At 39.1% G+C, this 23,450-nt stretch overlaps 1 protein-coding gene across 1 annotated transcript; it reads right to left on the bottom strand.

Moving 5' to 3' along the window:
• Positions 1-19,621: 19,621 nt before the first annotated feature.
• LOC104607413 (uncharacterized) lies at positions 19,622-23,328 on the bottom strand. The gene is made up of 2 exons (XM_010273055.3): positions 20,452-23,328; positions 19,622-20,330 (listed from the first exon to the last, which is right to left on the bottom strand). The coding sequence occupies exons 1-2, from the start codon at positions 23,033-23,035 to the stop codon at positions 20,032-20,034; spliced, it is 2,883 nt and encodes a 960-aa protein (XP_010271357.1). The 5' UTR covers positions 23,036-23,328; the 3' UTR covers positions 19,622-20,031.
• Between the last annotated feature and the right edge of the window lie 122 nt (positions 23,329-23,450).

The following is a 23,450-nucleotide window of genomic DNA, read 5'->3' as shown; positions in this document are numbered from 1 at the left end:
TACAATATAATTGATGATTGAGTGCATGTTTAAGAACCCTTGCTATAAGTCATATTTTGTATTTTTGTATAGCTTAGTTACATGGAGATGAGGTCTCTTATGCTCCTTGTGAATCTCCCAAATTTTAATTAATGAAATTTCTGTTATTAGTCAAAAGATAAAGGAGGAAAGGAATTCCCAATTTTGTCAATGGTGAAGTATTCTACATAGAGTTGGCCAAGTATCTTAAGAATTTCATATTTGAACCAAAAATCTTTTATCATGTATTGACTAATGCTTTTGTTTGATGATAGGGTATGGTTTGATTTATTTCCTATGATCATATTTCCTCAGTCTCATAAAAGCTCCATACAAATGTTTTTTTATTCAATATGTAAAAATACATTGTAATTTTGGAATGATATATTGTTCTTAACGATAACTATGTTTTTGATTGCCCAAAAGGCAAATCAACATAAATAAGATATGCAAGTGGAAAAATCAGTTGATTCTTGCTTTTGTCATTAGAAATGGTTGATCCTCAAAGCTTTTGATAAGCCCAGTAAGAAGGAGATCCTAGACGAAGCACGTCAGGCCCATCAAGCCCACTCGAGAGTCCAGAACCTCACGTGGGTTACTCCACCAATTACATTTGTGTACACACCTCGCCCACATATTGAGTAGTCATGTGCGCTTCGTACGGCATGCGCTATAAAGGCCAATACATATTGCGTGAAAGGCAACGAGTCATATTTGCAATTATCTTCTCTCGCTCTCTCTTCTCTTTCTCTCTCTCTCATCCCCCCTCTTATACCTCTTATCTTCTACCTTCGTCCGTTTCAGGAGGGCGAGCTCCCTCGAACCAGCTCATCGAAAATCAAGGAGAAGCAGGGTCTTAATAGTTGGTATCAGAGCCTATCTATGATGTCGACGACCAGGTCCTCGTCTGTAGAGGAACGTATTGGCCGCATAGAAGGTGAAGTCCGCCAGACCACTAGTGAGTTGAGGGAAATCGAGGAGACCCTCTTAGCTCTGGTAGGCCAGTTCGAGCGAACCTCGTCAAGACCCAGAGCCTCGGAAGTGGAAGGATCGAGCAGCAGCGGCGTACGACGAGGAGTCTACCTAGTCAAGGTTGCTAAAATCGACTTTCCTTTGTACTCAGGTGATGATCCCATCCCCTGGATTTACCAGGCTGAACATTATTTCGAATTTCATGAGACCCCAACAGATCATAGGGTCTCCATTGCTGCCATACACATGGATGGAGAAGCCATTATGTGGTAGTAATGGTACCGGAAAACCCACCCTCAGACCACCTGGCTAGACCTTACTGAAGCACTACGTGTGAGGTTCGGGCCTTCCGGGTATGAGAACTTTAATGAATCACTCTCCCGAGTGAGGCAAACTGGTACAGTAAGGGAATACCAGAAGGACTTTGAAAGGTTAGCAACCCGGGTTCATGGCTGGCCGGAGACAGCCCTAGTGGGTTGTTTTATAGGTGGCTTAAGGGATGAGATAAGGATAGAAGTAAACACCATGCAGCCGACCACCTTGATGGCTGCGGTGGGACTGGCCAAGCTCCAGGAAGAAAGACTGGACCAATTGCAGAAGTTGGGGAGGCTAAATGGGCCTCAGGCGGGCCTGAATCAGAAAGGACCCTACCCCAAGACTGATCCAAAACCGGGACCTCTACTACCAACGCCCACCACCACCCATAAGCCCGTTCCCTTACCAGCCCCACCGAGTAGGAAGCCGGGAGCTATGTTCCTCCCGTACCGGAAATTATTGTGGACAGAGATGCAGGCTCGTAGAGAGAAGGGTCTCTGCTATAACTGCGATGAAAAGTTTGTTCCTGGCCACAGATGTAAGACCCAACAGGTGTTCCTACTACAAGTAAAAGGGGAAGATGACTCCGAAACCCAAATGGGAGACTCGGGGTATACAGCAAATGGAGGTGGTACTGGAGGAAGAATACTATGTCATATCCCTACAGGCCTTGGTGGGTTACCAGGTCCCTAGAACTATGCGAGTGAAAGGGTGAAAGGGTGAAAGGGTTGATAGCAGGGAAGAGCGTTGCTGTCTTGATTGATAGTGGGAGCTCTTTGAACTTTATTATTCCTCGACAAGCTGAACAATTGGGGTTAGTAGTAGAGCCGGTTTCCCAATTTGCTGTCAACGTGGCAAATGGCCACCAAATCACATGTGATGGAAGGTGCAAAGCTGTGGAGTTGTGGATTCAGGGGTACCAATTCAAAGTGGACCTACATCCATTAGAGTTCACAGGGGCAGATATTGTCCTGGGCATACAGTGGCTACAGTTGTTGGGCCCAGTGGTGTGTGACTGGACCAAATTGACCATGCAGTTCACCTATGATGGTAAACCTTACACACTGAAGGGGATTAAGGCCCAGCCCATAACTGCAGGAAGTTTGGAAGCTGTTCTCAAGGCCTACCAACATGACTCAACACCCTTGCTGATGAGCATGGGCTCAATGCATACTGGGCCCACTCCGCTCATAGGAGGTAGTGAACCAACTCCAACCCAAATCCAGCAACTCCAGTTATTGCTTCAAGCCTATTCAGATGTTTTCCAAGAACCCATGACATTGCCTCCCCCTTGAGTCCATGACCACCGGATCCCCATTCAACCCGAAGCCCCACCCACCAACGTCAGACCCTACCGCTACCTCTATTACCAAAGAGTGGAAGGAGAGCGAATGGTGACAGAGCTATTAGACAAGGGTTTAATTTGGCCCAGCAGCAGCCTATTCTCATCACCCGTGATTTTGGTGAGAAAGAAGGACAGTAGTTGGAGATTTTGTGTGGATTACAGAGCCTTGAACCGCATCACAGTCAAGGACAGGTACCCCATACCCCTGATTGAAGAATTGTTTGACAAGTTGGGCCAGGCTAAGTACTTTTCTAAGATGGACATACGGTCAGGCTACCATCAGATCTGGGTCCACTCCGATGACATCCACAAAACTGCCTTCAGAACCTCAGATGGACACTTTGAGTTCCTTGTGATGCCTTTTGGGCTGACCAATGCTCCTTCTTCATTCCAGAAGATCATGAACAGAATTTTTAAACCTTACCTGTGTCTCTTTGTTCTGGTGTTCTTTGATGATATACTAGTTTATAGTTCCAGCTGGGCTTCTCATTTGGAACACTTGCAATGTGTATTAAATTTACTACGGCAGCATCAACTGTTCGCCAAGCCCTCAAAATGTTCATTTGGGCGTACCCAAATCAGTTACTTAGGCCACATCATTTCTGGAGGACAGGTACGCATAGACCCTGAAAAGATTGAATGCATGATCTCCTGGGCCCGGCCCAACTCCCCAAAAGCTCTGAGGGGGTTCCTTGGGTTGACAGGTTACTACCGGAGGTTTATTAGGGGATATGGAATTCTTGCAGCACCTCTCACACGACTGCTGAAAAAGCATTCATTTGAATGGGATCAGAAGGTAGAAGAAGCCTTTCAGGCACTGAAGGAAGCGGTCACCTCACCACCTACATTAGCCCTTCCTAACTTTGAGCTGGAGTTTATAGTAGAGGCCGACGCTTTGGGTACCAGAATTGGTGCAGTTCTGATGCAGCAGGGCCAGCCCTTGGCCTACTTCAGCAAGGCTCTCTCTCTACAGGCCCAAGCCATATCCACCTACGAGAAGGAGCTCATGGCTATCGCCCTAGCAGTCCAAAAATGGAGAGCTTATCTTCTGGGCCGACGGTTCATTGTCAGGACTGACCACTGCAGTATCAAGCACTTGTTGGAGCAGCGAGTTTTGGGCCCTGACCAGCATAAATGGGCCTACAAGCTGATGGGGTATGACTTTGCTATCGATTTCAAGCCCGGACCCTCTAATGCAGTAGCGGACACCCTCTCCAGAGCTGAAAGTTTGTGCTTATTGGGCCTGTCTCGACTGAGCTACCCATTGTCATCACAACTGAAATAGGAAGCCCAGGATGATCCCCAATTAACCCAAATACGGGCCCGAGTCCTGGAGGATGCGGCCCAGGCTCTTGGATTTACACTTCAGAATGGGCTTCTCTACTACAAGGGAAGAATGGTGGTGCCAGGTGAGTCCAAATACCATCAGGAACTACTTCGGCTATTCCATAACTCAGCTCAGGGATGACACTCTGGAGTTCTGTGGACCTATAAACATTTAGCAGCCTATTATTACTGGAAGGGAATGAAGCGGATGGTTCAGAAGTTTGTGGCCCGATGCACTGTGTGTCAACAACAGAAATACAGCACCCAGAACCCAGCCGGATTGCTGCAACCACTGCCAATACCCGAGCAAGTTTGGGAAGAAGTAACCATGGACTTCATAACTGGGTTACCCACATCCCAGGGGGAATCCGTAGTTTTGGTGGTGGTATACCGGCTGAGTAAGTATGCACACTTTCTAAGCCTCTCACGACCCTATACAGAAGCCACGGTGGCCCAGGCTTACATCTGGGAGGTGGCCAAGCTTCATGGGACACCACAGTCCATCTTGATGGACCAGGATCCACTTTTCACGAGTGCTTTCTGGAAGGCATACTTCATAGCTCAAGGGGTTCAGATGTTGCATTCCACTAGCTACCACCCTCAGACGGACGGGCAATCGGAGGTCATCAACCGATGTTTGGAGACTTATCTGAGATGTTTTGTGGGCGATAGGCCCAAGCAGTGGGCATAGTGGCTGCCCTGGGCTGAATACTGGTATAACACAACCTTTCAGGTGTCAGCTGGGACCATCCCCTGTAAGGTGCTATACGGTTATTATCCTCCCTCCATACTGCCTTATGAACAGGGCATGTCACTGGTAGCTGAGGTGGACACACAGCTGCAGGCAAGAGACACTACGCTGAAGCTCCTCAAGTTCCATCTTCAGCAAGCCCAGAAGCGAATGATGTTGGCCTATGACAAGAAGCACCGAGAACTGGAGTTCTCTGTGGGGGATTGGGTCTATCTTCGGCTCCAGCTGTATCGGCAGAACTCAGTGGCAAGGAGGGTGTCTCAGAAGCTATCCCCTCGATTCTTCGGTCCATTTCAAGTGGAAGAGCGAGTCGGGCCTGTAGCATTACCGTCTCTGCCTACCAGCTGAACGCCAACTGCATCCCATATTCCATGTCAGCCTCGTTAAGTCCTGTGTGTCCCCTACCGGTACTATCAGTCCCACTCCCACCTTTCACCAAGTCAGGGGAGGTAATATTTGAGCCCATGATGATCAAGGACTTACGCTGGGTTCACAGGGGAAGGAAGGTGGTCAAACAGGCCCTGATAGTATGGTGTGGCTTGCCTCATGAGGATGCCACGTGGGAGGACTACACTCAGCTTCAGAAGCAGTTCCCTACACTTGACCTTGAGGACAAGGTCGTTCTTGAAGATGGCGGGATTGATAAGCCCAGTAAGAAGGAGATCCCAGACGAAGCACGTCAGGCCCACTCGGGAGTCCAGAACCTCATGCAGGTTACTCCACCAATTACATTTGTGTACACACGTCGCCCACATATTGAGTAGAGTCATGTGCGCTCAGAGGTTGTTATGGGTTGTACGACCATGCACTATAAAGGCCAATACGTATTGCATGAAAGGCAGTGAATCATATTTTCAATTATCTTCTGTCGCTCTCTCTTCTCTCTCTCTTTCTCTCTCTCTCTCTCTCTCTCTCTCTCTCTCTCTCTCGTCCTCTCCCTTCTACCTCTCGTCTTCTACCTTCGTCCGTTTAAGGAGGGCGAGCTCCCTCGAACCAGCTCATCGAAATCAAGAAGCAGGGTCTTAACAACTTCTGTGTGTCTGGTAGAATATTATGTTTTATTCATCTTTCAACTTGAGAGTTGAGACATGCATCAGTCCAAAAATAGTGTCTGGATATATCTCATATTGAATTTTTGCAGGTTGGCTGTGGTATTTCTGGCATTTGATGTGTTCTTTGCCATCTTTTGTGTTGCTTTGGCATGTTTGATTGGGATTGCTCTCTGCTGCTGCATGCCTTGTATTATTGCAATTCTTTATGCTGTGGCAGGCCAGGTATGACCAAAACAACGATAATCCATATTACAGACATAATTTTTAACATATTAGGTGCCTTCCACTGACTTCACTTTTCCTTGACATTCTGGCAATGAATATGCAGGAAGGTGCATCAGAAGCAGATCTCAGCATCCTTCCAAGGTATAGATATCAAATTTGTAGCAATGAAGAAAAGCTTAGTGCAGGAGCAGGATCAATGGTTCCTATAGCAACAACTGTTGGATACTTGGCAGATGAACGTGTTATATTACCTGAAGATGCGGTAATTATTCATTTATTTATTTTGACAAAGAAGGAGAATTTTATTAGGACAAGAAAGAGAGAACAAGATGGATGAACATCTCCAAGAGTTGTACAAGTATTCAATAAACAAAAGAGCCCTGTATAGACAAACTTTCCTCAAAAAGATAAAATAGCAAACTAAAAGAAGAGCTTACAAGGTGACCCAATCACCCTATTCCATGAAAGGACAGTGTTATGCTAAGGGTCCACCTATGATCCTGTATTGGCATGACTAAAATTATTTAAAAAAGTCAAAATGATCAAATAGAAATCTTAGAGGACACTAATAAAAACAATGTTTTTGATTAGATGACTTGTTTGTTTTATAATGTTTCATTGTTGAAAAAACTTTTTCATGGAAAAATTCCCAGTGGGCAGGGACATAGGGTTGTGGTCTTAATCCTTCCATCTGGTTTGTAGTGGCCAAGAAAATCTCCCACTGAAGAGTTTGTCAGAGATAAAGCAGCAGGAACTTCAAAATCCCTAAAACCTCTTTTGAAACGTAGATTCCAACACAACCTTGGGGGGTGGGGACTGGATACAAAATGAGAGACATCTTTTTTTTGAATGATGTGATTGTATAGAGTGAAGGGAATTAATCCTTCAATGGATTTTGCTTCCACCACAAGTCTTCCAAAAATTTTACCTCATTTCCTGAGCAAACATCTTATCTTTATAAATCTCAATTACAAGGGAAGCAAACCAATGGCTTTCCATGGAGCAGCCAGTGTTGCTCTTGAAGTTTTGTAATTGGATGTTTTTGAGAAATAATAGAGGGGTCAAGGTTCAAAATATCACAATGTATCAGTTTGTATTGTACAATACATATTGCTTTTCAGGTATCAGTATGCGAATTTTGCATATTGAGAGTATCGGTATTTTGAACCATGAGAGGAGTAATTCTAGCCTTATTTTCTAGTCCAATTGGGAAAGTGAACTAAACTAGAATGGAACTAATAGCTTCGTTTCAAGGATTAAGGATGGCAAAGTCTCAAAATCTTGAGAATCTGATAGTGGAAGGAGATACAAAACTGATCTGGTATGGCTACAAAATGGGAGTGTGAATTAAAATTAAAATTTTAATTAAACTTTATATTCATAATTACAGAAAAATGTATTTAAAAAATTGTTGTGTATATTTTAATATATAATACTATATATACATGCCACATATATTTGGTAAAATATTATAAATACCATATATGCATATATAGGTTGGGGGATGGGCTACCTCCTGTCGTGTAGCCCTTCAATATATATATATACACACTAGGTCAGATAATTAGGTTGATCATGGGCTGGGCTAGACCGGGTTAAGCACCAATTTCTAGGGGTTCAGCCTAGGCCCAGGCCCGAGGCGGGCTTGTGTGCTTTCTGGGCCTAATGACGTTTGGCCCATGGCATTTAATGATAAAAATTTAATTATTTAGAATTTTTTAAATTAAATAACATTGCATGTAATACATGGAAAAAATATTGCACAAGGCCAAGCTAGGCTGGGTTTGGCTAGGCATTGGGCCTATGGCACAAAATATAAGGCATGGGCCTCATTTAATTCCTATGCTTAGTTTGGCTTGGCCAATCTATCATTTTATAGGTGAAGGCAAGGCCTTCATTTCCATTCTTGAGCAATGTGGGACTTGGAACAACATTCAATAGTGGGTGTTACCAATACATTGAGTGTCTTCCCAAGTCCCACATTGCTTACGAATGAGAATGAAGGCAAGCCCTTCATCTATATAAAGCCATGCCTAGGAGGACAGTTCTCATACTTGAGTTGATTCATGTTGGCACATGTGTTGAACATAAATATTTATTTATGTGTTAAAAGTTTTATATTTTATTTAAAGCATTTAATATAAAATAAAACATACTTTTGCATATATATATATGTCACATATAAAACATATAATATAGATAGAATATATAAGATATTAAGTTGAATTTACTAAAATAATACATTATATACTATATTATAATTAAAAAATATTATGTGTATTATATAAAATATTGTATTACAGGTCGGGCCTGCACACAAAAACCTACACATGGGCCCATAAATTTGTGGGCCGGGTTTTTGGGCCAGGCCAAGAATGATCACCCATACAGATAATGCTATTGCTAATGGATGCTAAAGAAAATGTTAAAAAGGAAACAACTATTTTGGGGTGTAATAGGGGATTAAAATGTTATGCAAGGTAGCTTTGTAAGAAAAAGCAAGAAAAAGAGGGAAGAGAAGGTGTTTGCCTAACTATGGGATGCTTAGCATCAAGGATTAAAGTATTAGTATTGGGTATCGTATTGGATAACTTGGATATTGATACGGATACAGATACACTTGGAAAACACATGGATACACACGAAAAATATGGAAACACTTGGATACGATGGAAAAATGTATACAGATTCCATAAATATATTGTTAACAATAAGTTTAATATCAAAATAACTATAAATAATGTATAAATACATAGAAATTGTATATTTTAATGGTATGTATGAAGAAATATATTACAATTAATATAGCAAGATGCATAAATATTATACAATTTTATTGATAATGCATCAATCAAGAGTCCAAGACACAAACTATATGGATTTTTACAAATCAATACATGTACAAAGCCATTATTATTTCATTTCTATTAAAGTCCAAGGCACAAAATATATGCAACTATTACATTTGAATTATTATATCATTTTTTTTTATTTTACTATTTTCAATTTTTAACATTAACAAAAAATCAACTAAAAAAAATTAATTCTCAAATGTTTGGTAAACAATATTTTCGTTTTTGTAAACAGTAAATATGTTATTATAAATGTAAATTGAAATATCAATTAATAATTTATAAAAACAAATAATCTTAACTTAAAATATATCAAACCTATTAAAATTTTGAAGATGCATATCGTATGAAAATTCATAAATTTTAATTACTAAAATAAAAAAAATTATTTTTCTATATAAATGTAGATTAGTGGATTTGATATATTCAATTTATATTGTATTCTGAAATATTTTATAAACAATATTTTTATTTTTGTAAATAATAAATACAATGTTATTTAATGCAAATTAAAATATTAATTAATAATTTATAAAAATTTTAAGATACAAATCATGTGCAAATTTATAAATTTTAAGTATTAAAATAATTTTTATTATTAATAATTTTTATTTGTATAAATTTTTTGAAATTAAAAATTATTTTTTGATATATATATATATGTGATTTGATAAATGATTTATTCCATCGATTTATAAAATACTAGTTTTAAATATATTTTTTTTTAATTTGTAGTTGGAGTTGTTGAATATAAGTGTATGTTGCTTGTTTAGATTGCATGTAGACTTTAATGTTAATAACTGTTAATTTATTTACATGAAATAAAAGATGGCTTAGTGGTTAAAGTTGCATGCTCTCTTGGGCACTGCCGCACTGGATGACCTCGGTTCAAATACACTAGTTTGAATTTTTAATAGTGAATCACCTTTGTTGTTGAATTCAGGTTTAATATGCTTCTATATCGGTGCGTATAGGACTGTATCGGCCGATACTATACTATATGCGCTGATACGGTGGCGTATCAGACCGATACACATGACTGACAGGATACATTTCCAGTAGTAACGTAGTCCGTATTGGTTCGGTCCGATATCGATACGATACGCCCTGTATCGGGTGTATCATGTCAATATTTTAATCCTTGCTTGTAACCAATTCTTTATTCTTTATATGAAGAAATAAAATTTAAGTTACTGATAAAAGAAAGATTTCTATTTTTTCTAATGATAAGAAACAGTAATCATAGATTCATTAAAAAAGGTGAGCCCCAACTATATAACATGTTATCTTACAAACAGGAACAACATGAATCTGACTGCTCTCCTCTTCTTACATTAATCTATCCCAACTTAATGAGCAATACGGCAAGTATTCTCAGTATTTTGCATATCTAACTAGAAACCATAAGGCTGAAGGAAACTAAGCTCCACATTTCAGCGAGTTTATGACAACTGGGCAGTCTCCATCTACTAGAATTCCAGTTCATCTCACATTGCAAATTTTAAACTTTGTAATTCTGACAAAAACTATTCTCCATTTCCAAAACACCAAGAAGATTTCTTTTAATAATTATTAGAACTGTGAAAATGTTTTATCTCTTAGAGTCTGAGTGACAGTTGGTATGTTTCAACTTTCAACCGGGCAGTTCAGAGGATTGCCAACATCTCTTCCCTTGTTCTGTTTTGAAATCTCTGAATGTGTAGCCTTTTTTTTATCAATAACAGTAACTTTTATTAAAAATGTTAAAGAAAGATACAGTATCAAGGGAGAGGTAAAAACATTTAACCCTCCCTAGCAATAAGGATCATATTACAACACAGCCAAAAAAAGATTTGCTCTTCCCACCCCTTGTTTGGCCAAAAAATCTGCCACAGAATTGACACACCTCTTGGTCCATTGAACCTGAATTTGCATGTTTCGAGTAATCTGGTTAATTTTCTTTGTTTCATTTGAGAACTTCCACAAACTAGACTCTTCTCCTGCAACCAGTTAACTGCCAGCCTTGAATCTCCTTCCACCAAGTTTCTGATGTTCAACTGCTTCGCTCTCTTGATCCCTTCCAATGCTGCCAAAATTTCAGCTCTCAAAGAATCCCTCCAGCCTATAGCTGCTGAGAACATGGCAATAATTCGACCGTCTTCATCCCGGAACACTCCACCTATACCTAAAGGACCTGGGTTTCCTTCACTGCTACCATCAAAGTTTAATTTAGTGTATCCCGAAGCTGGTGGGGTCCAAATTGGATTGGGAGAGGAAGTCAAGGGAGCAGACCTAGCCACTTCTTTCCACTTTCGAATGATGTCTCTTGCTGAACAGCCTTCAAATATCTTCATAGACTTGACCCAATGAACCACCCTGACATATATTAACTCAATGATGGCTTCCCTGCTTTTTTTTTTTTTTTTTTTTTTTTTTTTCTCATGAAAAGTTTTCTTTGATTTCTTTCCTCCCATACACTCCAGCAAACAGCTGCTCTAGCACATCTCCACAAGAGTTTACCTCTCTTTTTTAAACCCCTCACTGCTGTAGTACTAAATAAGCCCTGCACACTTGAAGGGGGAGTCCATCTGCAACCAAAAAGAGAGAAAAGGCAAACCCAGATTTCTGAATGCGTAGCCTATTGGTCACCTGAATTATAAAAAACAATAAATGTCACTTAAATAGTCCATTCTTATTCCTGTTTTGGCCTTTTGAGGAGCTTGGCAGACTCCTTAGGTTGTGAGAAAGGTGAGTGGCCTATGAAATGCTTAGGCTTACCTCTAGGAGATAACCCTAGATCAGCTAGCTTTTGGGCCCCAGTGGTGGAAATGGTTGAGAAGAGATTAGCTGGGTGGAAGAGGAGGGAGGTTAACCCTTATTAAGTCTACCTTAGCAAACCTTTCAGTGTACTACATGTTAGTGTTTAGGATGCCACAGGAGGTAGTGAGGAAAATTGAAAAACTCATGAGGGATTTTCTCTGGGAGCTGGGGGAAAGAAAGACCACTTGGTCAAATGGGAAAAAAGTGGTGAAATTGAAAACAGAAGGTGGGTTGGGAACTGGTAATGTTAAGATGAAGAATCGGGCTTTACTCAGCTAATGGTTATGGAGGTTTCCTAATGAATATGAGAAGCTATGGCACAAGGTTGTGGCGAGTATTCATAGCATATCAAGCAATGGATGGGATGCTGGAAGGCAATCCATGATTTTCATCCTACCTTCTTACATCATATCAGGTATGATTTGGCCTCTGGTAAAAAAATCAGATTTTGGGAGGATGTGTGGATTGGGGATACCCCTTTGGGTATTAAATTCCCTTCTCTTTTTGATATTTCCAGGTTTAAGGGTAGGCCCATTTCTGACTTCCTTACTCAGCATCACTTCTCTGCAGGATTGAATTGGAATTTTGGCTTCATTAGGAACCTTAGAGAATCTAAACTTTCTATGATGACTGATCTTTTGAGCTTGCTGAATTCAGTTTTCTTGTGTGGTGTCTCAGATTCTAGAGTATGGGGTCCTAATTCTGATGGGGAGTTTTCTTGCAAGTCCTTTCATTCTCTGGTTGCCACCTCTTCTTCCTCTTCCTTCACGGTCAAGGAAATTTGGTGTTCTCCCATTCCCCCTAAAATTAGTGCCTTCTGTTGGGAAGTGTTTCATGGGAGCATTAATACCTTCAAAGGAAGAGACCAAATTGGTGATTGTCTCTCAACTGCTGTGTTCGTTGCAAGTTGAATGGTGAGACTGCAATTCATCTTCTTATCTCTTGCCCATTTATTAGCTTTCTTTGGGATTGGTTTACTTCTCTCTTTGGATGCAGTTGGTCTTCCTATTACCTTCACAGCTCTTTGCTGGTCCAACTCATCACCCCACCCCACAGTCCTCACACACAAAAAGAAAAAAAGGAAGAAGAAAAAGACCCAACTAACCTTGCTAAGAGGCTTATATGCTCAATAAAAGAAGATAAAAATATCAAACTACCAATCAGTACCAGAAATAAAACATTAACAAGCTTATTGTCTACACACCTTATCCCTTTTCTGTGTAAAATTTAGAAATAGATAACTATATGATTATATAGTTTATTGTTCCGATACAGTAAAAAACCAAAAAAGTGTAAATAACTCATTGGTGGTTTTATGCTTTACACTCCTACTAACAGGACCTTTTTCCCATTTGGTCCTCTCCTAGGTAAATGTTTTAATGATGTGTTTTAAACTGAGATCATCCTAATTCTCTTAATATACATAAACCTGGAATATCCATAAATGCAGTACTCAAATGAAGTACATTAAAGAGCATTAGAAACTAGGTCTATTTCTCCACCTGCCACTTTCATCCTTACAAAGATTGGACATGGTCCTGATACCAGATTGAAGACATTGGATTTTTGTACTAGATCTTGAGATAGCTGGGACCAACATTGGGTAATTTCCTTTTTTCCTATCTTGAGCTTTAAGACATCACAGTCAAGTGTATGTTTCAATAATTAGAAACTTTTCCAAGTGAAGTGGATGGAATAAAAATGACATGGCAGCCAGCATTATCCCCATTAGAAGTCCTTTCAAGCTCTCAATTGAATTCTTATCCACTGGGTGAAATCAATGATAAGACTGTCCGGTTGTAAAAGGCTATGGACCCGGTTCAATCCAACTCAAACCTGAACTGACCTGGCCTAGTCTAACCCAATTTACAGAATAGTTCCCAAGGAATTATAGAAAGTTCATTAGTTTGAAAAGGAAAAGGAAAATGTAAATAGGAGACCGATGTTCAAATGGGGCTCCAGATACGCCTCTCACCTAAAGACATGAATTCTCCTCTCTTCCCCTTTGCTAGATTCTCTCTCTCTGGCGGTGTGAACTCACCACTGATTCACCTTCCTACTTTTTGTTTTCTCCTCCTAGAATTGCCACCTTCCTCGGAACTTTGGAGGTCAACTGGAACCACCATGTTCACCGGTCTATATAGAGATGGCAATTTCACCCGTCCCTGTGGGCCCCGCCCTGATCGGGGCAGGTTTTTTGACCACTGATTGGGGTTCGGGGTGGGGGTGGTATTTAACCACCCCACCTCACCCCAACTATATTATAAAACATAATATATGTGTGTATATTTAATTATTAATATATGCTAATATATATTATATTATATCATGTTATAATATTATATATTATATTATATTATATTATATTATATTATATTATATTATATTATATAAAATAGTTCTAGGTAGGTTTTAAAAAAATAAAAAAAAGAAATTAATTAGTATACAAGTAAGAATGACGGGGTGGGGTGGGGCAAAGTCAGGGATCCCCATTCCCTGCAGGAATGGGGATGGGGTTAAGATTTTTAGCCCCACCGTGGTTCGGAGCAGGGAATTTGAATTTGGGGTCGGGTATGGGGCAGGCAAAGCCTGATCCCACCCCACCCCATTGCCATTGCCATTACCTCATTGGCAATTCATAGTGGCTCTATCCCTTCAAACCCTAATTAACAGTGAAATACAGCATTGGTCTATCTCAACATTGAGGAAGTTGAGGTACCCATCATATTCTAATTAGGGTTAAAGTTGATGGTTTGACAAATAATCTTTCTTTCGTTCTTTTTCACCTTGAGAGTACGCAATTCTCTCATCCACCTTCGATTTTCTTTTGTAGGAATGCTGTATCTGCCTAGGATCGTATGAAGATGGGGTGGAGCTCCATTCCCTTCCCTGCAACCATCATTTCCATGCTGCATGCATTGTGAAGTGGCTCAAAATTAATGCCACATGCCCTCTCTGCAAGTACAATATTCTCAAAGGAAACAACGAGCAGGTGTAAAGAAAACAAAGAAGCGAAATTACAACCAGCCGGTGACTCTACTCATCCAGTGTATGTGTGTATATACAAAAGACATAAAAGAAGATATGCAGCTACGCGAACATATTTATCAGATTTGACAGCAGCTAGTCAATCGGGCAACAGTTAGAGGTCCTTTCGCTGCACAAGTTGCAGTTGGATTTGGATTGATCTGATGTATGGAAGAGCAATCATTTTGCAGTTTCCACTCCTTTCTGAATGTACATGTAGTGGAAAATGGATTTAAGTTTTATGTACACGTTTTCTCATTTAAAATTAATGACTTAAAAATAGAGCAGATTGTATTGATCTTATTTCAGGGCTAACTAATGTTGCTGTGGAGCTGGTTATCTTGCATTGTAATTGAATTTTCCATTCTGCAGAAAATAAGTTATTCTTGACCTGTGTTTGAAGCATCGGTATTTTTCCACGTCATGCATGGTTATGTATAATAATTGGGCTTGCGAGACCTTTATGGAGTATTGAATATCTTCTGTTGTCTATTATCTGCCTATTTATGCATCCATTACAGAACAGATTCAGTGGGAAAATGTACTAACGCCCGTCTGCTTTTCGCAAGTTACTTATCTGGGTAAGTTTTTCTTGGAAAACACTGACCCGGGTAGGTACATTTATCCATGTTCTTTTATTTTTCAAGTAAATAAGGTAATGATTATTTTAGTCATAAAAATTCATTATTAAAAGGGGCATTTTTGTCCATTCACTATTGGCAATTTCTTCAGGTGGGAAATTTATTATTTACCCACCTAGGAGATGGAATACCCAGGAAAATAAACTTTCCCTAATCCCCACATAATTCTGAAAAAGGAACCATGAGATTCTTGGTCAATGGGAACCAAAATCTCATTGACCAACTTTCCCCCTCTCAAAATTTAAAACAAGAATGCCTCCTAAATGTATATCAAGAGGTCCAAGATTTCCTTGGAAGAATGCCTACGTCCATTTGGCAAAAACATGGCAACAGGGTGGATTTTAATTAACATTATTTTTTAAAAAATAAAATTTAAGGAATCCCTGCAATCAAGACAATTTAGGTTGGTTTTGGGTCGGATTATCTTTCAGGTTGGGTTGGCAAATGCTAGACCCTAACCCTAATTGTTTGGGTTAGAGTTGACCCATGGGTGGTCAATTCAGGTCATTCCTAAAAATAATTGAAAATTAAAAAAAAAATACAGAAAAAATGCCAAAATTAAAGGAATTAACCTTAAAATTCTAAAAATAAAATAAAAAACTTGGAGAATTCAACAATTCAAAGAATAAATGATAAAGTGTAAAGACTAAATAGTAAAGATTCAGAAATTTCTAACAATACATAAATAATCTCAATTAGACCTGACAATCGGGTTGGCAGGTTAACCCATGACCCAACCTAACCCGACCCAATTTTTTCCGGGTTGGATTGGGTCATTCTCACACTAAGGTAGTTAAATATGAGACTCCAACCCTGTTTTTTCAAGTTGTGCATCACTATCCTAGTCTTGGAGTTTGAGATGTGTCATTTGGTTCAAGATTTTGGCAAAGGAGACCCTTGGACCTTTCTAGTAGAGCTGTTGTAATCGGGTTGGTTTTGGATTAAATTAGCAGCATTCAAATCAAATCGAATATGATCTGAAATATCGGTTTAGATTTAAATTTAATCTGAATCCATTTTTATTTCACTGCGAGTAAAATTTCATTAATTAAGTAGGATAAAAGAAATACAAAGCTAGAGGGTGTTCCACCCAGTCTCCATACAAATTGAAATGCAGTGACAAAGTAGCTAACTTATGAGCTAAGACATTAAGGATCCGGGGAATATACGAAGTGAACCATGTGCTAGGCATCTATCAACAGATTCCTCATTCCTTCACCGCCATGGTGCTTCCCTGGCCTCAACAGTCATGGACGATATCACCACTTGGCAACTCGATGGCCTATAACAAACCCATTATCTCACAAGTTTCAGCATCAGCAGCCTCCACTGACACAGATTTTGCACACTGGAATCTGCCATGCATCCACCCCCACAACCCCACACATGCTGCAGCACCTTTACCATGTTTAAAGGCCCCATCAAATATATAGAATTTATTGTAGTCTCCAGCTGCAGGATACTCTACGAGCCCCCCTCCACTCTGTTGGATAAATGATTCAATGTGTCCAATGCATTGCCACATAGCCCACAGCTTCTGTCAATACTATCGCCCCACCATTTTTGTAAAAACGAAACCATGAAAAATCTTCCAAAGAAAAAGCTGGGTGCGAGAGTATAGCGGCAACTTCCAAAACCTGAGCCACCTAATCCGATCCAGCAACATCCCAGTTTTAATAGCGTCGAATCTTATACACTCCCTTCCAGAACCACGAAGCACTGCTTAATGCATTAGCTTCCCAGAAATTACAGGGCTTGAAATATTTCTGTTTAAGTAATCGAACCCAGTCCGCATTCTCAGTCAAAATCCGCCATCCAACCTTACACAATTCATATACTTCATTCTCCTGATCCCTAAACTCCCTCCATACTTAAGATAGGAGAACACGTACAATTCCGCACCATGTCACTTCCATACCCATGTTTCCCATTATTAAAAAAGTTTTTCATTAACTTTTCCACTTCTGCACACACCCACCATTAACCGACATCACATAGGATATGGCAAGGAAGAGAGAACACTGCTAAGCAAAACTGTGCGACCCATTTGTGAATTGTGACAACCAGTTAGCTTTCTAGTCACTCAGTTTGGATCGTACTCTTTCGATCACATCCCCATAAACCAACTTTTTATTTTTTGTGATAAATAGAGGCATTCCTAGATATTTTTCTTGGTTCATTCCAGGAAGGACGAATTCGTCCTCCCACGATTTTTCACGATTTTTTATTGGTCCAAGTCAATTAATAAGCTAATTAGGATTAAGAAGGGAGGACCACTTATAGGTAAACCCGTTGGTTTTTCCCAAGAGATTTACTTGTACAGGATTCAAATCAAAACAGAACAGAACTTCATTTGTGATTTTCCATCTCCAAGGAAAACCCTACACCGAAGCAACTCTTTTGGTGATTTCCCAACTCTCAAAAGTTCAAAGAGAATGATTCTTCATCTACACGTCCATTGGTTTAATCTACTTTATTAGTAACACTGGGTTTGATTTTTTTTTTCTCTTGTTTTGTTTTTTTCTCGATTTAATAGTTTTTGAAAATTTGGATACGAAATGACATGTTTTAAAGTTTAGGTACTAACTTTAGGGTACTAAACTGAAAATTTTCCTTAAAATTATGTCAAGCCTTCCCTTCTGGGTAAAATATAAAAACCTCTCCTATATTTTCTCATAATCATATAAATCTTTCCTAGGTTTTGATCTTAATAAAAACCTCCCTTAGGTGGCATTTGGAAGTAATGTAAATCAAGAACCGATGTAAAATCACATCGGTTCGGTTTTGTAAGTGTTTGAAAGGAATGCGTAATTGTGATCGACATAAAACTCCACTTTGGTTTAGATTTATTGACATTTGGATGAAGTGGAGTTTTACATTGTGAATCGATGTAAAATCTCATCAAGCATAAAGTTTTACATACTCCATGTAAAAACTGCATTGATTTTATCCATGTAAAACTTTACACTTTTTTATCACAGTTTTCAAAATGTAACAGTCACCTATAATACATGGTTCAATGTAAAACGCCATCATTGTATTTTATCTTTTTGAGGAATCTGGTTATGACATATTTCCAATATTTCCTTTATTCAGGTAAAGCAAAGAAACAATAAAATTTGGGAGATATCGGTTTTGTTTTAGTTGAACTTCTCTGTGATTTGAGGGGGACTGGTGTGGTTGTTGGCCTTTGGATAGGCCAAGGGGGTTGTCTGAGTTGAGCAAATATTGTTCTAATTTAGAAGGAGGGAGATGTAGAAAAAAAATTTAGCTAGAAACAAGGAAGAGTTAATAGACTAGTTTTTTTTTTTTTTTTTGCTTCAAGAGTTAATACTTTAATGGCATTCAAAGTGGAAGCCATGGCTTGTCCTCTGCAGATTGCTATCTTTCTCATGTTTGACGAAGATGGGATATTATCATTACAAATTATTATTCAAATATAATGCTGAGGAAGGCTTAAAAGAATTAGAAGAATAATCTTCAACTGCAGCATCGTTTTTATGGGCATGAGGGATTTCACCATTGCGGAAGAGATAAATGACGGCGGAAAGTAGGGGTGAGCATTATTTGGTTAAAGCTAAATTATTGAACCAAAAATTTCGGTTTCAGTTTCGGTTTTCAGATTTAGAACTTCAATTAACCGAAAAATCAAATTAGCTAAAATTTATTATATAATATATAATATATAATATGCTATATATTTATATATTAATGTATTACATATAATGTATTATAATGAAATCAAATTTCATAATATATATTATAATAATATATATTATAGGTTATAATATAATATTATATATATTAATTAAATTCAGTTTTTAACCTAAATAACCAAAAAATGAACAAAAATTTTGGTTGGATTATTTTGATTTTATTGTAATTCGGTTTATTTGGTTAAATTTTTAATCGAATAAACCAAATGCTCACCCCTAGGCAAAAGAGCCATTGTCATATAAGAATAGTTTAGATTTATGGTCATTCAATAGTTTAAAATTATAAAAATGCCCTTACCACCATTACAGTATTACATATAATTTAAAATTGCAGCATTCATACAAGTGAGTATTAGGTTTATGGTCATTCAATAGTTTATAAGAAGAAAATAACTTAGTTAATTCGATCTATGAAAAAAATCAATAAAAATAAAACAAATTCATTAGGAAAAGAAATGAAAAACATAACAAACTTGGGATGTTTGATTTAGAATAATAAGAAAAATCGCTTGATATATCCAAGAAACTAAGAACTTGATTAGTCCTTTTTGCATTGAACTAAGAAAAACTAAAAGACCTTGATTTCACCATTGATTTTTCATTTTTACTCTTTTTATTTATTTGGCTCATAATTATTGAAATGATTCTTTTATATATTATGCCTCACGTCTTGAGGGTTGAGGGGCCTTGTTATGACAAAGGCTTAAATCTCACATCAAAATCTTTGTGCCTTGCTTGAAGTCATAAGCCTCACGCCTCAAGGCTTAAGTCTTTTAAAACAATGAGGCCAAAAACTTGTATCATCACCAAATTACTTCCAAATTGTATCATCACCAAGTCTATTAATTCTCCCAATTTATTTATTGAAGACTCTAAGAAACACTTAATTAGAAAGACTATAGTGCGAAAATCTACTTCTAATCCATGTCTTTATTCAGTTTCCCCCAAAAAAAAAAGTCATGTTTATTAGTATATTAGTTTCTCGGATATTCTTACTGACACAAAAATGGTTCCCGAGACACATTTAGCATGGTTGGTCGGGATTTCGGGTTAGCATGTAAGCATGTAAATGCAAGCTTCAGAATTGAATCCAGTTGGTCTGAAACCTGCTGAGTTGTAGGGGTAGAGAGTCGGGGATCCAATATGTCCTGTGGCAGTATAGTTTGATCAGTAGTTGATGACAAAATGGTGGCAATCTCAATTGGATGCCTACCCATAATCACTTCTAGCGCCAAAATGCCAAAGCTATAAACATCACATTTCTCGGTCACAATTATTGTGTAAGCGAGCTCTGCATTCAAAATATAGATGTATAAATAATGATTCAGAATGAGATCGGAGTTTGGGTTTCTGATCTGTTAATGATTTTGCATATATAACCCCAAATGAACAGAGATGGTTTAATCAGTTACCTGGAGCCATATATCCACAAGTTCCAACAAGCATTGTCCAATTAGATGAATCAGTGGGTTTCAAAAATCTTGCAGTGCCAAAATCAGCGACGTGAGCCTCAAGTTCTGAATCCAACAAAACGTTTTTGCTTGATATATCTCGATGAATTATGGGTGGAACACAATCATGATGAAGGTAAGCCAAAGCTTTGGCTACACCTTTAATGACGTTAATCCTCTTGACCCAATCTAACTCCCTTGCACCCTCTCTGCTGCTTAACATATTTTGCAAGCTCCCCCTTTCCATATATTCGTACACCAGAAATTTGTGCAGTCGATGAGAGCAGAAACCATGAAATCTCACAATGTTTCGGTGTTGTATTTCTGTCAACACTTGTATCTCATTCCTGAAACATTTCATGTCCTCTAATCCTTCCTCCTCACGGGGATAAAATTTCTTTATTGCCAATACATGACCAGTTGGTAGCTCTGCCTTGTAAACACATCCAGTTCCTCCTACCCCAATGAAGTAGCCGCAGTGGAAGCCATTTGTGGCATCAACGATTTCTTCATAGGCAACCTTCCCGTCAAAATTCAGCAATGAAAAAATGTCTTCCTTGTTTGAATCGCTTTCTTCTTTCTCTGGTCTCCTCCATCTTTTCCTATTGTATAGGAACAAGATAGCAACAAATACAAACACAAGGAACAGTGTTTCCATGAAAGAAGCAACAATAATCGGGACAAGTAGTTTTTTGTCTTCTTTCTTATGGGGGGAATGATTGCAGTCATCGAACGAAAAGCTCAAACGACGACATAGCCCTGTGTTGTTGATGAATGCCATCTCTGGTACCACACGAAAGATACCACATTGAGGAATAGGGCCATCCAAATTATTGTACGAAAAATCAATACTGAACAAAGCTTTCGTATCACAGAGTGAAGACGGAATGGACCCTCTGAACATATTGTGAGATAGGTTTTGTTCTTCTAACTTAGCCAGATTTCCCAGCAGTCTTGTTATCTCCCCTGTGAGTGAGTTTTTACTAAGATCTAGTGACTGAAGGGACACCAGATTTCCAATCTGATCTGGAATAGTCTCGTTCAAATAATTGTTGCTCAAACTCAAATAACCTAGGTTTCTGCAATCCCCTAGTTGCTCTGGGATCTGCCCAATCAACTTGTTTGTTGAGAGGTCTAGGGATCTCAGGTTAGATAGCCCTCCGATTTCAAGCGGTATTTGGCCTGAAAGTTGGTTATCACTTAAGCTCAGAAAGAATAAAGCAGGGAATCTTCCGAGTTGCTTCGGTATCTCTCCAACAAGTTGGTTTGAAGAGAGATCAAGCTTTCCTAGTTGAGTTATCCGGCCAAGCTCAGGTGGTATTCTCCCACTGATCATATTTCTAGAGAAGTTTAGCAGCAGTAGATTTTTGAAACTTCCCCAGTTGGGTGGGATTGCTCCATGCAACCTGTTTTGGCTGAGGTCAAAATACTGGAGGTTTGGATATACTCCAAGATCTTGGTCTATATTTCCAATAAGCTGGTTCTGAGCAAGTTGTAAACGGATTAAGCGTGTGCAGTTTTTGAGGCTTATTGGGATGGGACCAGTGAAGTGGTTTCTAGATGCAGTGAATGTTTTCAAAAATCCATGTTGACAAACTTGTTGCGGTAAGTCACCAGAAAGGTTGTTATCGTCAAGATGGAGATGAACCAAAGATGAGAAGTTTCCTATTCCTTGAGGTACTGATCCAGATAGTTGGTTTTGAACTAGGTGTAGTTCAACTAAGTTTCTCCATGTATCAATGTTGGTAGGGATTGGTCCAGAGAGTTGATTGACATCCAGGTATAAAGATCTTAAATTGCTTAAATTGCCCAAAGATGGGGGTATATGACCAATAAGATGGTTACTTCTTAAACGCAACGCAACCAAATTCTTCAAGTTTCCAATTTCAGACGGTATAAAACCGCTAAGTTGGTTCTCAAAGAGGCCTAGCTCTTGGAGACTCGAAAGGCTACCGATCTGGGGAGGGATTCTTCCCGTAAGACCATTCGTCCGAAGCTCAAGGAAAGTCAGTTTTGTCCAGTTTGTGAACAATCTTGGGTCTAGTTCACCAGATAACAGGTTGTAAGGGATGTAGAGCCAATAAATCATGGTGAGATTGGCCAAGGAAAGAGGTAGAGCACCAGAAAGATGATTCCAAGCAAGATCAAGGTGGGTGAGCTTCGAGAGTGTGCCAATTTGGTCTGGGATGGTGCCGTGGAGATCGTTATAACTAAGATCAAGACGAACAAGGTTGGGTAGCAAAGAGAAATCAAAGTTGGTGATCGTACCACTTAAATTCGCATTTGTCAGGTTTAGCTGGGTTACGCTCCCGGCGGCATTGCAAGTTATTCCGAACCAGTCGCATGGGCTTGAATCGGCGGTGGTGTTGGGATGGGGGGCGGTCATATTCCACGTCCCGAGTGAATCTTGACTTCGGAGACTGGTTTTCCATTGAAGGAGAGCCTGACTTTCTGAGTACTGTATTCCAGCTTCGGATTTCCAAACAACCAAAAGAGCCCAAACAATGGAGACAACTAGGGAAGAGTATTTTTGTGATGAGGTCATGGCTAGGTTTTGGCTTTGTTTTCGGTAACGGGGTTGTGCTTCGTGTTTCTAGTTATTTCGCCCCTAATGCCCATATAACCTATTACCTAGATTTCTTTCTAATCACTTTCATTTCCATGGTCCATGTTCCAACGTTGTCTTTGACAAATTAGGTTCAATAGGGTCAATTGAATAACCTTCCTGGATGCATCGTTCTTGATTTCTTCACCCAGAATGGTTAATTCAAAGCTCGATCATAACCAATTGCCTCGATGTTTCTAACCATTTTCATTTCTAATTTTCAACGTTGTTAACAAATCAAATCAATTAGGTTCTTCAGTCGGGTCAATTGATTGATATGGTTGGGAACACCGTAGTTCAACCGGGTCCTCTCGAAACTAATTAGGTTCAATTGTTCAATCAGGTCAATTGATTG

Source organism: Nelumbo nucifera, chromosome 4 (genome assembly GCF_055504915.1).
Source record: "Nelumbo nucifera cultivar China Antique chromosome 4, China Antique-T2T, whole genome shotgun sequence".
Classification (NCBI taxonomy): Eukaryota; Viridiplantae; Streptophyta; class Magnoliopsida; order Proteales; family Nelumbonaceae; genus Nelumbo; species Nelumbo nucifera.
The sequence above is the reverse complement of the archived record's forward strand: the minus strand, read 5'-3'. Positions and strand labels throughout refer to the sequence as shown.